This window comes from Poecilia reticulata, chromosome 3 (genome assembly GCF_904066995.2).
Source record: "Poecilia reticulata chromosome 3, P_reticulata-male-v2, whole genome shotgun sequence".
Lineage (NCBI taxonomy): Eukaryota > Metazoa > Chordata > Actinopteri > Cyprinodontiformes > Poeciliidae > Poecilia > Poecilia reticulata.
This window is the reverse complement of record NC_088832.1, coordinates 5,385,636-5,401,834: the sequence shown is the minus strand read 5'-3', so window position 1 is coordinate 5,401,834 and position 16,199 is coordinate 5,385,636. Positions and strand designations below refer to the sequence as shown.

At 40.1% G+C, this 16,199-nt stretch overlaps 1 protein-coding gene across 2 annotated transcripts in view; it reads right to left on the bottom strand.

Annotated features, from left to right (window-relative positions):
- Positions 1-16,199, bottom strand: part of cdh8 (cadherin 8) — a 153,541-nt gene that overhangs the window by 89,192 nt on the left and 48,150 nt on the right. For both annotated transcript variants that reach the window (XM_008404881.3, XM_008404880.3), the window contains exon 3: positions 4,937-5,231. In XM_008404881.3, coding sequence (XP_008403103.1) covers positions 4,937-5,231 — 295 coding nt within the window. The remainder of the gene's footprint in view (positions 1-4,936; positions 5,232-16,199) is intronic.

Below are 16,199 nucleotides of genomic sequence, written 5' to 3'. Positions count from 1 at the left end.
ATTTTCTTTTTATTGTAATAAACAGTGGTGAGTTCACTTCCGCTAAAACGCTAATAGCAAAGCTAATTAGCTCTTCAGCTTCCCTTACATCAGTTTTTATGTTTAAATTCTAAAACGCAAATTTACTTGGCTGTTTTAAGCTTCCAGTTGAATAAGATTCGACTTTTGAGATGAAGTTTTGGCTGTCGACTTAAGAATTCTTCAAGTAGTTAGATGCTTATATTCACACATGCGTTTTGAAGTGACTATGAAGTAGTCCTGTATCCTCTCTATATCAGGAAACATACATACAATATCTAAGGGTATTGTAGGACATTGAACTTCTAATGTTAAAATTGGGTTGTGGTCTTTGAAGGGTAGATATAATTAAAATTTAAGTTAGCGCTTTTGCTAACGTAGGGCTTTAGCGTTAGCAAAACTAAAGTTTATGAGGCCCCTAATATGCTAATATTACAACAAAAAACCATCATAACCTCAATAACATCAAAATCTTTGAGTAGTTGGTCATGCTAACGTCTACATGAAGAAAGTCTAGAAGGCTAATGTGTGATTGAGATTAAGACTCATACATATAATTTTAACACTTTTTGTTTTACAATTTTCTCTCTATTAGTTCTTCTTAGCTTGAATTTGACATTTTATGTTAATATTTAGGACATCATAAACCTGTAATATGGGCTCCAGCGAAGACGACACAGACTTTTTTGAATCTCAGTTTTTCTTCCCAATACTTCTGAATCTTTCACCAAAACTAAAACGCAAAATTAGATAAAGCTTGAAACGGATAGTCATTCCTTTTTAAGTTTCAGGGAGTGTGTCGAAGGTGCATTCCCTATATTTGGACAAAAAAAACTGACAAAACAATCTTCCAGAACGCAGCTCAATAGATCAAGGTTAATGGCAGCCCCACAAGCCTTCCTGAGACCTCGTTTATGGAAAACCCTCAATCATTTTCGGGATAAACTAATTAGAGTTACCCCAATTAAGTTAACTTTTTGCCAGATTCCTGTGCTAATTTGGCTGCTGGAAAGTTTTGGATTTTTAATTTTGACGCAGCTTTATTCTACCGGGTCATTAATCTTCATGCATTTCTCCAGTGGAAGAATAATGCGCCAGAAATAAACCAATAAGTGGAATATCAACCGGGTCTAGTAAATGAGGATTACCAGAAAATATTTGGTAATCTTCTCCGTAACTAAAATGTAATTTTTTATTTTTTTTTGGATCCATTTCACCCTTTAACATTATTAGCTCATAAGAGATCCTATCACGGAAAGCCAACTGATAGCAGATATACCCAGGCCGCTTACACTAATGACATCTAATTTTATTCCGGCAAACCATTTCCCCTCCAGCGAAGTGATGGCCTTTACTCCCCCCTTCTGCTCCCCCGTCTTTGTTGCACTGTACTTAGACGGACGATGTGCTACACAGTGATAGTCACCTCCATTCTTCGCCATTCAGGGGAATGAAAGTCAGGGAAAAGTCACAGAAAGCCACACGTCTTATCCGACTAGCTCTTTTAAAGAAAGAACAAAAGGTCTTTCTCCTTCATTTCCCATTAACCTCTGTGCTCCTCAGCGCACAGGAAACACGGCAACCTCAGCGGCCCATGTCACATATCTCATCCGGCTGTGGGGGAAACGCTTCCTTTGGTGGATTCTGACATTCAATACGAGGGTGGGTTAGGGGGTGGGAGGGAGGTTCTATCTAGCTGTAGTCCTTGACAGATAAAGGTGGGCGTTGATATTTGTCTCGGTCTTCCTGATACCATGCGGATACACTCTCGATAAGCGCCGTATGGTCAAAGACACTGATGAAGTCTGGAGTGGAGCTGACAAGCTCTGTAAGTGGATAACATCGTCAGGAGAAGCAGGCTGTTAAGGCCTCGGATTAGATTTTTTGATTGTTCGACGCAGGTGGGGCACATCGTCCCTCTCAACGCCAACCCAATCCGACGCGCCGTCTTCTCCCACATGCCGTAATTACATTTGAATAGCTTTCTGTCTGAGGTTTTTAACTTGCGTGCGGCAGACTTCACTAGAGTCTGTTTATGCCGGCTCCGCTTCTTGTGGACTTTATTAGTCCCGAGCGCGGGTCGACACACTTCCAGTAGTCCGCAGAGTCCAACGCGCATTCTCAATTGGACTGTGATGAAGAGGAGACGCTGCTGGAAAGAAAGCTGGTGGGTTATGAATACGAGACGGGAGAGATGAATGACTTTTTTTGTTTGTTTGTCCGGAGCGTTTTCCCATAATGCCGCAGCACATGAAAACTTAACCAGAGAAAAACCCGAAGCTGAAAGGAGATGGGTGAAAAAAGGCTTTCAAGCAAACAACTGAGCATCCGTGAATGTTTAATTAATCAGTAGTGACAAAAGGGAACAACAGTCAACAAAGAGATGCCGATTTCCATTTCTTATGCATTATTCCCACCGACAAATCACAGAGTGCTGTCAACTGCCACTTTGCACTCTACCCCGTCTTCACGGTTGTCTCTGCTCTGAACCGCCAAAACCCCTCAGAGAGCCCGAGTTCTGCTCAACCCAAGATCCAAAAGCCTAGAGCAGTGGGGATCGCGTAGCAGAGTTCAGACAAAAAGAGTTCACTGTTTCTCTGTGTTTACATGGATATTTTTACAGCATCTTTTGTTCCTTTTTGCTTCCAAGCACAGCGGCGGCTAATAAGAATCAGCCAAAGGCGTCAAGAGTAAACCGGAGCTAAATCATCGCCGTCTCGTAGAAACGATGCAAAAGGCTACGTCGTACAGATGGGATTTACCCAAACAGATTCCATTACATACCTAACACCATCTGCCCTAGCATGTTATGTCACCTCCATGACAGGTTACAAGAGGCAGCTCAATGAAGAAACACAATAACAAGCGCATAACGCCAGGCAACAGACCTCAGCTCTCTCGCCGAGCTCCTCCAATGTCAAAACCGCATCAAGACATGCACTGATCGCCTTTTTCCTGCTGATGGAAACATTTTTCTACAAGACCCATTGCTCCTGTGGGGTCAGTGGTGAGGTAACACTGAAGCAAAACTAAAGAGCAAAATGATCCAGTGACGGGAGTTCTTCCCCGCCTGTATGAGCAACACATTATCATCCTACAGTGGTCATGTAAATGCAGGAATTCATTAGCAGGTGATACACTTAGCAGGAAGCTAAAGGGACGTGTCTACAGGTTTATGTGGCAGTTGTGTAATGGTACTCTATAGCTATACAGTTATTTAGGTTGCTTTTCCATTAGAAGGCCTCCTACAGCTGCACAAACTATGATTCAGGCTATTTTGTTGTTGAGTACGGACAGTTCTACCTCTGTGGGGTCCAGACATAAAAAAACAGTCATTGTGCCACTGCCAATAGCGGCTTCATCATATCACCTTAAGGAAAAATGCACACTTCGGTGGCTACTCTATGATACAACTGGGTCATAGTTGATTCTCAGTCTATGGTTGGTTGGCATTTCAAGGATATTAGCCGGAGAAATAGATGACAGTATCAAGAAGAAAATATTTAAGGATAGCTAGTTAGTAGAATTAAAGTCTTTAAGGAGTCATGTTAGCTAAAATGGTGACAGAAACCTGAAAGCTAAGGTCTTTTAGAAAAACAAGTATCTCTGCCATGCTGTTTGAAAAAATAATGTAGTAGGCTACACATGGTATCAGATACAGAAAGGTTTTCATCCACATGAACCTGCGTAAATATGTTCCTGAACATTGTTATAAACATGCCAATCCCATAGGGGGCAGTGTAGTGCAAAGCCAAAAACTTCTGTCAGCCAATCAGATTGCTTCAAAACAACCTCCACTTCCTGTTGAGAATTAAACATGACACTAACGGATTGATTTTGGTGGACAGGTAGACAGATAGATGAGCTGAACTACTTTTATATTAAAATATAAAGTTATGAAGTTCTTTTTATAAATTTCCACGTTGGAGTTTTTATGAATAACTGCTTTTAGTGATATGAAACTTAGTTTTTGACTAAAAGTCCAAAGCGCAAGTGTATTTGTTTTTCCAGATATCTGGCTAGGTGTGGACTGGGTCTGAGATAATAGGTGTGAATCTATATTCCAAATTTGTAGAGTTCCTATTTAATTGGTGATATGCTATGTCTTTATCTCTACATTAACAGATAGCATAGTGGTGTCCTGGTAGGTCATAGATCGTAAACAGTACAAGTAATACTGGTGGTACTTCAAATCTTTCTACAAATAACTGAGGAGTGTGAAAATGAACTTAGAATAAATGTGGCTGAGTACATATGCACAGCAGAATTGTCACACATAACAACCACCAATATGTCAAAATGTGAAACATCTCAAAGTACTTCTGCAAGGCACTGTATAAAGTTAACAACTGCTAGAAAAGCCTGGATTGTAATTACAGCGGACACTTGGTGATTGTGGAAGTTATTGACGACAACCGCCCACAAACAACTGGAATCTGCAAATGTCTGGAATGCCTTCTAAACACGCTTACAATTGCTTATTTTAATGGTTCAAACACTAACTCTACCTTAACCTGCATTGATACACACAGTGGAAAGCGTCTCAGCACAACCGCCGTAGTGGCAACATTTTGGCCATGTTTTGCATATTTGCATGTCTTTGTAGATAAGCTGTTAACAGAGGGCCAACTTTGAACTGGGTTTGATCTTGACCCCAGTTGTGAGGTCCCAGCACTGAGTTGTGGGTTGAAGTCTCAGATATTTGACTCGATTCATCATTCTTGTGCTTTCCCTTGCCAAAAATTCTCATCACAGACGCGCATGTAAATAGGCACACTTCTTCCCTCTTGTTCTGATTCTCTCATTATTTCTGTGAGATAGCCCATTAGAGATCGGCAGTCTTAGAAATCTCACACGCTGATTAGGGCTGCCGTACAAGGCAAGAGGTTGGAAATTAGGTCTGTCAACTGTGACTTACCAACAGCAGACATTTCGGGAACAGACGCGCGGTACGGGCCTTCGATGAACTGCGGCGGATTGTCGTTTATGTCCTGGACTTTGATGATGAACTCGGACGGTGGCTCCAAAGGCTCGTCTGTGTCGGCGTTAACGACCTGGGCTGTTAGCGTGTACTCCGCTTTCTCCTCGCGGTCCAGCCTCTTCATGGCGTGGATGTCACCTGTTAACTCATTGATGGCGAAAATGGTGCCTGCCCCCTCGCCTGCCAGCACATATTTGATGTTCTTGTTGCCCACATCCAAGTCTGTGTGTAGCTGCAATCAAAAGGACAGATAAGAGGTCATGTCAGGAAGACGATTGGAGAAATAAATCAGGTTCACCTTTCAGTATGTGCCAGAGCTACAATGATATTCATGTGTTTGACTTGGAAATCTGCATCCAAACTTGAAAAAGAATGTTCACACATGCTCTCCATCTAATCCTGAGTCAGCTTGACTTTATTTTATTTTTAATTTTTTGCAAAGAAGAGCCAACAAAAGCTGGTAGACTTACTGTATGTCCCAAAAGACTTCAACAGAAGGTGTTATTCAAGCAGGGGGGCTAAAAACAAACACACTTTTCTCCAATTTTTCTTTATAATTCTGTTTTTTTCAAATCTATCCTTTACTTTTTACTTCAATATTATTTACCCTTTGTGGTCGTCTTTAAAATAAAACCCATTATTGGGCTCATATTGAAGTTGGCAACAGGGAAAATAATGTGGGAATGTAGTCATTAGAGGAGTATGGGTGTCTTTCAAGTTTTGTGTATATCCAGGTAAAGTTTCCCACATGACTGTAATATGTTGTTGTTTCTGCTGCGCTTCGCTGAAAGAAGTGTTTCCCAGATACTAAACGTGGCCCAACATTGCCTACGCTTAGCTAAATGAGGCCCGCTGGGGACAATAAGTTTATAAGTAGCGCAGGAAATGGACCGTAGCCTACATAGTTCCTCGTTATACATCAACAATGCATCATACAAGAACGCAATACCAGGTAGAGTGCTCCCTGAAGTCTAAAATTCACAGAACGGAGAGGCCTGTTGTGGCCTGGTTATATATACAGTATGACAGGGCAAGAATCAGAAGTCCATAAAAAAAATTGAAGAGGAATCATTCCTTGTTCCTTCGCTCAAATAAACAGTCTGAAAGTCGGTGGACGGTGCTCCTCATTATTTTTGTGATTACGGTTTCATTAGTTCACTAAAGCTGCATTACATGCTAAGCTGAGTGGTTAGATCCCACTCGCTGCACAGCCTGGTATAACTAATGAGGCTGACAGAGCTGTGTAAGACGAGGAGGAGAAAGCCTGAGCTGGGCTGGGTTAAAAAAGTTAAAACTACAGGAGAAAAAAGAAAAGAGAAACAGGGAAATGGAAGGAAACATGAGAAGAAAGCAGCATACGAAAGCAAAGAAGTTTGATTTTATTCAACTAAATACATATAGCTCTTGCTCTACTACGAGCCTCCTTTCATATAAACCCCCTGATCCATGATGTGAGTGATTTTTAGAGAGGGGGGAAAAGACAGAGCTGGGTGATCCTGGGGTTCGGCTGCCAGCTCTCACCTTTCAGACGGTGTTTTGTTAACGTACGTGCCTCTCAAAAGACGTGAACGTGCAACGAGCTCATGGGCATGAATCAAAAAACATCCGAATTCAGCAGCTTTAATTTCATCTCCCTGCCGGTGTTTCGGCGGGGGATTCCTGTGGGAGCGTAGCCGGGGTGCAGAGTAGCGAGGCGGGGATCCGTCGGCGAAAACCCCGACCCCTGGAGCCCTTGACGTTCAAGCCAGCCAGCTTTTATGCCTTTGCCGTCTCCGAGGTGTTGTTTGAAGACACTGACGAAGCACATTCGCTTAAATTGTCACACCTTGCACTTTTGTTTTCCTAATTGTGCCATCATTTCACATGAATGATGTAGCTCATTAACACAAATGCCTTACAACATCCTGCATATTGAGAAACTCCAAATGAGCTCAAATTAATGATGGTCTGTCATCTCTCCCCCCCCCATGTTTCATGTTTTTATTCTGTGTGGCTCCTTGTGTGTACTCTCATACATGCAAGTCGACCTCTGCTGTATCGCAAAGCCAAAATCTATCAGCGAATCAGAATGCTTCAAAACCACCATAACGTCCTGTTAGGAATTAAACATGGCGCATCATTTGTGTGGACAGACATACGGGTTGAACTGCTTCTAAATGGCGTCTTAGAATATAAGGTTAATAAAACACAAGATGATGTCAATTGGGATGTATGTGGATATATTGGCACATTATTTGTAGCCTATATATACATGGGATCCTACATCTCCATTTTGCCATGAACTCAAGCAAACATAAATACAGTTATGTCAAGTCTCTCACCATTGGTTGGACTTTTCATACATTGTCATTTTTAGTGATATTAAACAGAGTTTTTTTGTGTAGATGAAAGGTTAAAACGGATTAAAACAGTATTTTGTTTCCCAAACTAAATACATTTAGTCGCATCGCAGCAGAGGAATTTTGACCTCCTGATTTTTGCAGAATGGTTTTGATTCATCCACACTGAAGGGCATGAAGGTTGAATTTGGTGATGGCGAGGGCTCTCCATAACCTTCATTTTGTTTTGGTGAGCCATTCAAAGGAGGGGTTTCTAGTTTTCCTCAGATCCTCAAACCAAGTGTGGTTGAGATGAAGCTCATAAAATGAAGGCCAGAAATTCTCCTCCAAGATTCAACAGTAGAGAGAAGAGTTCATGGTTCCATCAACTGCAGTAAATTGTCCAGCGAAAGTACGATTTTTGTTTATTGACAGCTTTAATCAAGTTTCTTTCTTCTTAGACGAGTGATATAATTTACCTAATTTTCCTCAAATTTTTGGATGACACTGTCACTCATATTGTTTTCAGGAAGTTATTTATTCTTTTCTTCTATATTACTCTGAGTTTAAATTGATTTTATGGTGACCTGGAGTATCCACTGCACACAAGAAAGCACTGTTGCCAAGCAAAGTAGCTACTGGCTGTCCTACAAGTTGCCAGATGATGTCATTGCCTAATTTGCATATGTGACTGTGCGCAATCCAGGCAGCGCAAGAAAGGAATATCATCTTGGGCAAAAGAAAAAAATTATAGGAGTGCTCGAAATATGTTTATATATAATTAAACTTTATAAAATAAATGATCTAGTAATGTTAATGGTTTGGCTGAACTCCAATAACAGAAGAAAGTTGTAAGTCACTTTAGAAAAAACGTCTCTAAAAGGTTCTTAAAAGTACCAAAATGTCCCGACAAATTTGCTAAGTTGACAACACTGCAAGAAATAACCTGATGTGTAAGAACCAATAAATTCTATCCATGTTACCTTATAGGGCAGGGGTCCCCAAACTTTTTCCTGTGAGGGCCACATAACTTTTCCCCTTCTCTGGTGGGGGGCAGGAGTCAGTTTATTACAGAAAAAGTGTGATGATTGCAGGATTTTAGATTTAACTGAACTGATTACGGTAGTTTCTGAATGGTAACTGTAACAGTAAAAGTGCTGATCCTTCGTGTCTGCTACTAGCATGTGCTAAATAAAAATAGGCGCTTTCTTCTTCTTTAGATTTCAACGACAGCTTGCATCCATTATTGTTGCACTACTGCCATCTAGGGGATCCTAATATCTATACCTCAAATACTAATAATGATCCCAGTATTATTTAAAAAAACTGAAAAATCTTCTTTTTCCCCTCAATCCTATTTAACTGATCAACAACATTCTCAAATTTCAATTCTCTATTAAAACCTAATTCCGTTTTAATGGGCGCTTTCTTCTTTTATTTCCAATTTTGACTTCCAATTATTCACTTCCTGCTAAAGAGCCCCCTGGTGGTTGAAGAAAAATCCACATATAAGCCACATGGTTCAAAGCTTAGGAAAAAAGTAACGGCTTATAGTCCGGAAAATACAGTATATGAAAAAAAAAATCTAAATGCTCTCTGGTATTGTTCAGGGGGCCGGAAAAAATGTTGAGGCGGGCCCGATCCGGCCCGCGGGCCGCAGTTTGGGGACCACTGCCTTAGGGGCTCCATAGTAGTCAGACCTGGGTGTAGCTGAAATAACAAAAATGTGTTAAATTTCAAAGTCGTGAGTCAATACGGTGGGTGAAATTTAACAAACTGTAGAACCAGGTTGGTTTGGATACATTTTTCATCATATGAAAACATTTTTCATTCACTCAGGTTATCTTTGTCCAATATTAAATACTTCTTCCAGCCACTACATATGTGGCAAAGCTCAATAATAGGAAGGAAGTAATTCTGAACCACTATGGGTTAAAAATTCTTGTCCACTCCCAAAAAATAATAATAACAAATAAGGAGACAAGTTGTCGATAGCAAGAAGCCGTTGGTCTACATCTTTAAATTCCTCATTGATGAGTCCCAACGGTGCTGAGAGGGGTGGATAGTTTCCACATTTACAGTTTCATGAGAAAGCCCAATCTGCTGATTGCTGCTCCCAGGAGAGCTGATATGCAAACCTTTAATTGATAAGGTTTGTTGTTTTCAAAGTCATGTCCAAAGTATTGAGTTTAATGCCTCTGTTTGTTTTGGCATTTCGACCACAGTAATGTGTTTGTTAAGCATTTTTGCTGAAGGGTGAATCACATTTTGACCTCTCAAGTTTGAAAAATCGTTCTTATCTTGAGTGTAAAATGTGTTAGCAGTGGGAATATCTCTAAATCTCTAAGTATTTACACACACAGTGAGCCTGCAGCCAAGAAAATGATTCAGATTGGTTATACCTACTCAGTAGAATCTCGATGGTTTCTAGTTAACTTTTCAGACCCTTTAAAATGTTAATTTCCACAAAAATGTCCAAGGACAAAAATAAATATGGCACATACAATTTACCTCTGAAGTCAGAAATGAAATCAGCAAATCTAACTTCACTGTGTTCCAGGTGCAAGCTGGAGGACCGGCTGGACTTACTCAGGTCAACTCATATCAGCTGGAGCAGTCAATAACAGTTTGGGCATGTAAACACTGCAAGATAATATTTACAGATAGTTTTATGATATACAAATTTGACAAAGAAAAACAAAACAAAAAAAAAGCCCCCGTTTATTTCTCCAGCTATAACAAATCATTAAGGGGTTAGAGTGGATCTCAGGTCAGAGTTTCCATGATGTTCTAAGGAGTCGACAATTCCAAATTTTAGTGCAAAAGTTACAAGAAAACACTTAAAGAGTGTTTCCAAAGAAACATAATTGGATAAAATACAATTGATTAAATTATCTTTAAAAAGTTTATATGCAAAACAAAAAAATGTTGCAGTATACTCATTAATCTCATGTGGCCAAAAGTGATACATTTTAAACATAAAGCTACAGTGTCTATTCAAAGTACAAACTCTGTGGATGTTTGACTCTTTAGCTGCTCTTATAAACCAATCATATTGTGTTCTATGACTTTGCATTTTTGTGTTGTGTAAAGCACCTTGAAATGCCTTGTTGCTGAAAGGTGCTATACAAGTAAAATTTGATTGATTGCTTGATTGATCGATTGATCGATCGATCGATCAATCGATCAACAAAATCTGGCTTCTAAAAAACATAGCAAATGTCAGTAGTTTCAAAGTCAAAACATTTCTACAAATGACAAAAAGAAATTAGAAATGGGATGAATAATTATGCAATCACTTCTTCTATGTGAAACATTTTGACTTAATCATTTTGCAGAAATCATTCTTCAATGACATTTTTTCGTCAAAAAAGCAAAATGTTGATTGTGATTGATTTGCAGAAGCAAACTTTTTTAAACACAGTATAAATGTGTTGGTAACTTAAATAACTTAAGTAGTTAGATAATCCAAAATAGTTCTTCCTATTTTTTTTTTCCACTAATGAAAATTGAAGTTGGACAGCAAAGTCAGTCAAGATATTCCTGCTTTCAGTTGCTGTGATTCCAACCAATCGTCATGCGAATTTTAAGTAAACTTTGGAAATAATGCGAATTAGGTGTGTTTTCATTGGTTTGGGGTGAATCAACCAGGCTACACAAAGTGTAATTTCTTCAGATGTACAGGTTGCAAACTAGCATGGAGCACACATTTTGGAAAAATGGAGAGAGCCTACCTTTCTGAGCTGGAGGTTTGGGATTAGATATTTTACAAGCCTTCCACCATTACCAGTAGATTACCCCCACCCCAGCCTGAAGTGCTTCGTACAGGCCACTCTAGGCTACAGTTTTCTGCTGGAGGAGGTTGAACTTTTTAATTTCTCTGAGTTTCATATCTCTGATAAGACCCAAACCTACCAATGAATGGTACGGTTCACTACATCAGAACTTATTCGGCGGCAAACGTGTTTCTATCTCCCTGCTTCTGCATTCCCTCTGTCTCTGAAAGGTCAAAAACCCCCTCAAGTGTAACAACTTTTGTAAAATTGAAGAAGTTATTTAAAATTTTCCCCATTTCCATCAACATTTTCTAACACGATACTTCAAAATGCGCGTAGAAACATTGATGGAAACACGTCTTGTGAGTCCATTACACGAGTTTCAGCTTCCTTTGTTCCACTGATACTGGTTCCTGCTGTGCCAGGTTTATCTTGCAGACTATCAGACTCTGCTCTTGGGTTAAATGTGTGAGCTGAGGAAACTAAGAAAAAAAAATTCTCTTGTTGTCAGAAAGCGGACATACACCGCTATGCTGGGCGAAGAGATGTGACATCTCTCCAACCAAAACACTCTTTTGAGAAGTGGGGGCAATTTCAAAGGCTGTTATTTTCATCCTCATTGTGACTCAGCTTACAACGCCACATAGATGTCTCAGTGGCTTAGTGCCCACATTATAGCCGGCGACTAGCAAAAAACCACAAAGGCCGGATGAATCTTCTCCATTACAAAGGGGCATGTCGTGTTCTTCCTTTTGGAAAAGAAAAGTCACACATTCAGTCATCGTTTTGTCAGAAGCTGTGACTCGATCGCCGCTTTCTCTGAAAGTTGAGGCGAGGTTGCTGTAACTAGCCGCAGCTCTCAACGCTCCTCTGCAGGACTGTGGTCGCCCACTTCTTAGACAGCCTTCACACTGGAGTGTCCAAATGGTCATCAAAGAGTACAATTACAGATAGATGGGGGGAAAAAGAAGAAGAAGACCGTCACGGGTCCTGGTCATTAGGCGAGTTGCCTGGGCAACTCCAACACCACCAACAACCGATGACATTCGCTGCGGCATCCAGGAAGCAAGCAGATAGTAGATGACACGAGAATGAAGTCGCAATACGCCATGCAGACTTTTGAACACGGGGTAAACAAAGCTAATGCGCCCACTGGCATGCCGTTATTGATTTGGTATTTGGCAAGTAGCATTATTAATAGAGATGCTAGCAGTCGACGTTCAGTAAAGGCAAACCAGAGTTTAAATAGGAGCTGAGACGTAACGCCGCCGTCTTCCAGGGGGTTTCGTTCGCTTTGTAAACAGGGAATTCATTATTCGGTGAGAGAAAATGTAATTCATCACATGGCATCAGTGAGTGTGGCGGGTGTGTTCAGGCTGGAAAGGTTTTATTGACTCCTTTGCCGACCGCAGCCTCTGCTGTTGAAAAGACAGACATCCATACATTCTGAGACTCAGACTGATGAAGTAAGCCTTTGATGAATGAAGACGTTTTTTTTTCTTCACTCCCTAGCAGTGCTCTCTGCCATCGCATACAAACGCGTGTGCACACCTCCCGACTGCAGCTCCCAATCAAGCTGGGGCTCGGATTGGGACTGCTTATCCTGCCGGGCGGAGGAGGAAATATGTCAGCCCTGAGCTGAAGATGAGCCTTTACAGCAATCACTTGAACAATCACCGTCCTAATGAGATAGATTCAACAGATTCCACTCCCACATACCCAAACCCACTCCCCGTCACGGGGCTGGATTCCTCCCTGTGTTGCCCCCGCTGGAAGAACTAATGATTTTGCTCCCTGTCAGGCCAAATGCTGGTTAGGACATGTGCTCCTCCTATGTACGTACCAGCAGGGCTGAAGATGGAGAGGCAGGCTGAAAGTGAAGAGCAAGAGGGAGGAGATGCTGTCACTGTGATGAAGAACAGACTGCACACAGCGCGTCAGGCCGCCGTCTCCAAACTCTACCTCGGTTAGTATTTAGAGGGGGTCGGAGATTGCCTCTGTTGCCATATTGATTTGGGCACGGCTTTTAGAAGTGATGGAGGAAACTAGACTTGAGTGAGAGTACCGATGAGGAAATCACTGCGTTTAGGATTAGAATTTTAATTTACACAAGAAATATCCAAACAAGTCTGGTATTACGTGAAGAAAGTGATTAACGCCTAATCTTACTAACTTGTAGTTCCACTATTAGCAAGGGATGCTTTTAAAGGAGCAGCATTATGTAAAATGTACTTTTTTGAGCTTATTTTCATGTTCTAATGGCATTCAATCATCAAAAACATACCTGGAGATTGAGATGTTTGAGAAATACTTTAATCTTTAATACTTCTCAGTGCAGTGCTGGTAAAAACCTTGTTAAAGGGTAAACAGAGAAGAAAGATTGTGATGACTTCCTGAAGGTGGCGCTTTTGAAAGAGCAGGAGTTTTTAAAGAGACAGAGGCCCAATTTCAAGGCGTTAAATTAGGAAGTCAAATTTACTTTAAGTCACATTTGATATATACAGCATTTTTATAACAATTAATTGATTGTGCCCTAAAATGCCACTATGTGCCTGGAAAATACATAATACTGCCCATTTAAACTTCAAGTCTTTCATATCACTAGCTTGTATTTCCATTTAATCGTCATGCAAATTTAGAGCAAACATTTAAAGAAAAAGGAAAATGCTGTCGAGTCATGAGAATTCTTTTCTAAGTATTTTATTTTTCATTTCACACATGGTTAATAATTAATATCAATATTAGTTTGTATAACATATCAACTCCTGACATATATGTACTTTTACACTCTATGCTTCTCTTTAAAAATGTGGCCTTGTAAGTTAATCTGGCAAGAATCGCATTACAGCTAATAGTGAAGAAGTGAAACGCAGCCTAGCAGAGGTGATTATTTAATCATCAGTCGGTGTCTAAAAAGCATCTATGTGCAGAGCTTTAAACTAATAGAGTTGATTCTGTTACAGCATTCATTCTTCTTTGGCCTGCCACATCTTGGGTTGGCGATATCTCCCTACTCTACATTGTAAACATGTTCTAAATCATTCAGATTGCAAAGGATATCTCCTGAGCCCAAACATGTTCAGGTCACTGCATGGATTTCAGGATGGATTTGAACTCAGTTCTAGTTAAAACATAACAAAAAAAAGCAACTTCCATTAGGCCATACAATAATCTCCTACAAGGTTCTGGGAGATTTTAGTCAAGTGAAAAAGTTTTCTCTGTGTTAAACATATAAAAACACAACCAGTTTGACAAAAAGTTTCCTAGTGTTGCTCACTCTCAAGACAGTTTTTGTGTTAATGGTCATCTTTTGGAAAAACAAGTGAAGTTTATTTTTAAGGTACATATCAGCTGCCAGGCCGTTCAAAGTGCATTATGTCATAATACATCATACAGTAACCAATAGCGAAACAAGCAATAAATATTACATTTTGTCAAATGCCTTAAGCCATCACACAAATCTCCATCAAATATACATATCAGTGTTCAGTTATTATGAATCAAAGGAAACTCTAATCAGGTGGGATTTTAGCCTTGATTTAAAGGAACTCAGTATTTCAGCATCTTTGCAGTTTTCTGGACGTTTGTTCCAGGTTTGTTTTGCAAAGAAGCTGAATGCCAGTTCTAGTTAGTGCTACTGTTCTATATTTTCTCCTTGTCTTGTATCTCGCTTTGCAACAAAACAAGAAGAAAGACGATTTCAGTGTCTAAACATGGCATGGTTGTGGGTTGCCAGACAAGTGTCATGTTTAGAGACTTTGATCAGAAACAGAAAAAATACCATCATCTACATCACAGAGAGGAAACAGCAGCTAGAATAACCTTGTTACAACCAACGTGTCCAGAACAGAATACCATCTCTGAACATGTCAAACCTCGAAGCAGAGCAGCAGACGACCACATGGTCCGACATAAAATCTGCAGAACTTTGTATTTCTGATAGCTTCAGAATTTTGTCTAGACGGCATGAAAACGTGAATCCAGCCTATCAATAGTTCACACATTAGTGGTGTAATGTGTGAGGAAACCTTCATCACACACTTTATTCCCCTTAGCACCACAAGATCATCACTAACAATTAGACTATGCTACTAAAAATGGTGAACATCATGCCTCTCTACAAACTACAGCTTTAGCTTCCTTACTTGTGCAGTCAGGCGCCTGCCTGTTTTATTAAAAAACAATTAGAGATGGGGCTTTAACACATTAATTTTGATTAATCAACTAAGATTTCAATGCAATTCATTGTTTTTTTCTTTTGTTTGTTTGATTTATACAAAAATTCAAAGCGACTTCCACAACAACAGCGACGGACGATAAAATCGCTTCTCTTGGCCCACTGGAGTTCAGATTTGCATCCAAACATTTTCCGATGGGACGCAGAAAAAAAATTAAGGTTGTGGTCAAGTTGTGCTAAAAGGAATTAGCTGCTCAGTGAAACTTTTAAAATAGCATCTCAATGCTAAACATGCTGCGGCGGCACAGATGTCCCCAACGTTTTAGCGCCTGCAGTCCACATTTCTCTTTATTATTCCAGGAATGATAAAGAATTCCTGAAACGCTTCAAAGCTGAATTGGTATAATAACACTTTGCACCGAATCCGATGGTTACGTCACCTGGATAACAGAATAAGCAATAAATATATTTGTAGTTGAGCTCATATGTCTATTTAGTCAGCAAATTAGCAGTAAATGTTGCTTATTTTGTCAATATAGGGTTTTTGATTAATTGCGATTGATTACAGGCTCAGCAATTAACTCTCAACTTAAATGCACGAGCTATAAATCACTTTTTTTCTGTATAACTGAACACAGGCAGAAGGGGGAAGTGCTTAAGTACAGTTACCTCTGAGCATCTGCTTTACGGTGTGTTGGCTCTAAATGTCCTGTTCAGTGTAGCACCGACACAAAAAACGAAGACATTTCATTAAACTAAGATAGACTTCATATAAGGGGAAATGACATATTATCCATTAAATATGGACCGAATGCATGTTGTTATGTAAAGTGTATGGGAACCCTGGGGCCATGCACAGTTTCAGGCTGGTTTGCACAGCACCTTTTTGTTGCAGCCAGATGTTGACTTTTCATATTCAGCTCAGCCGG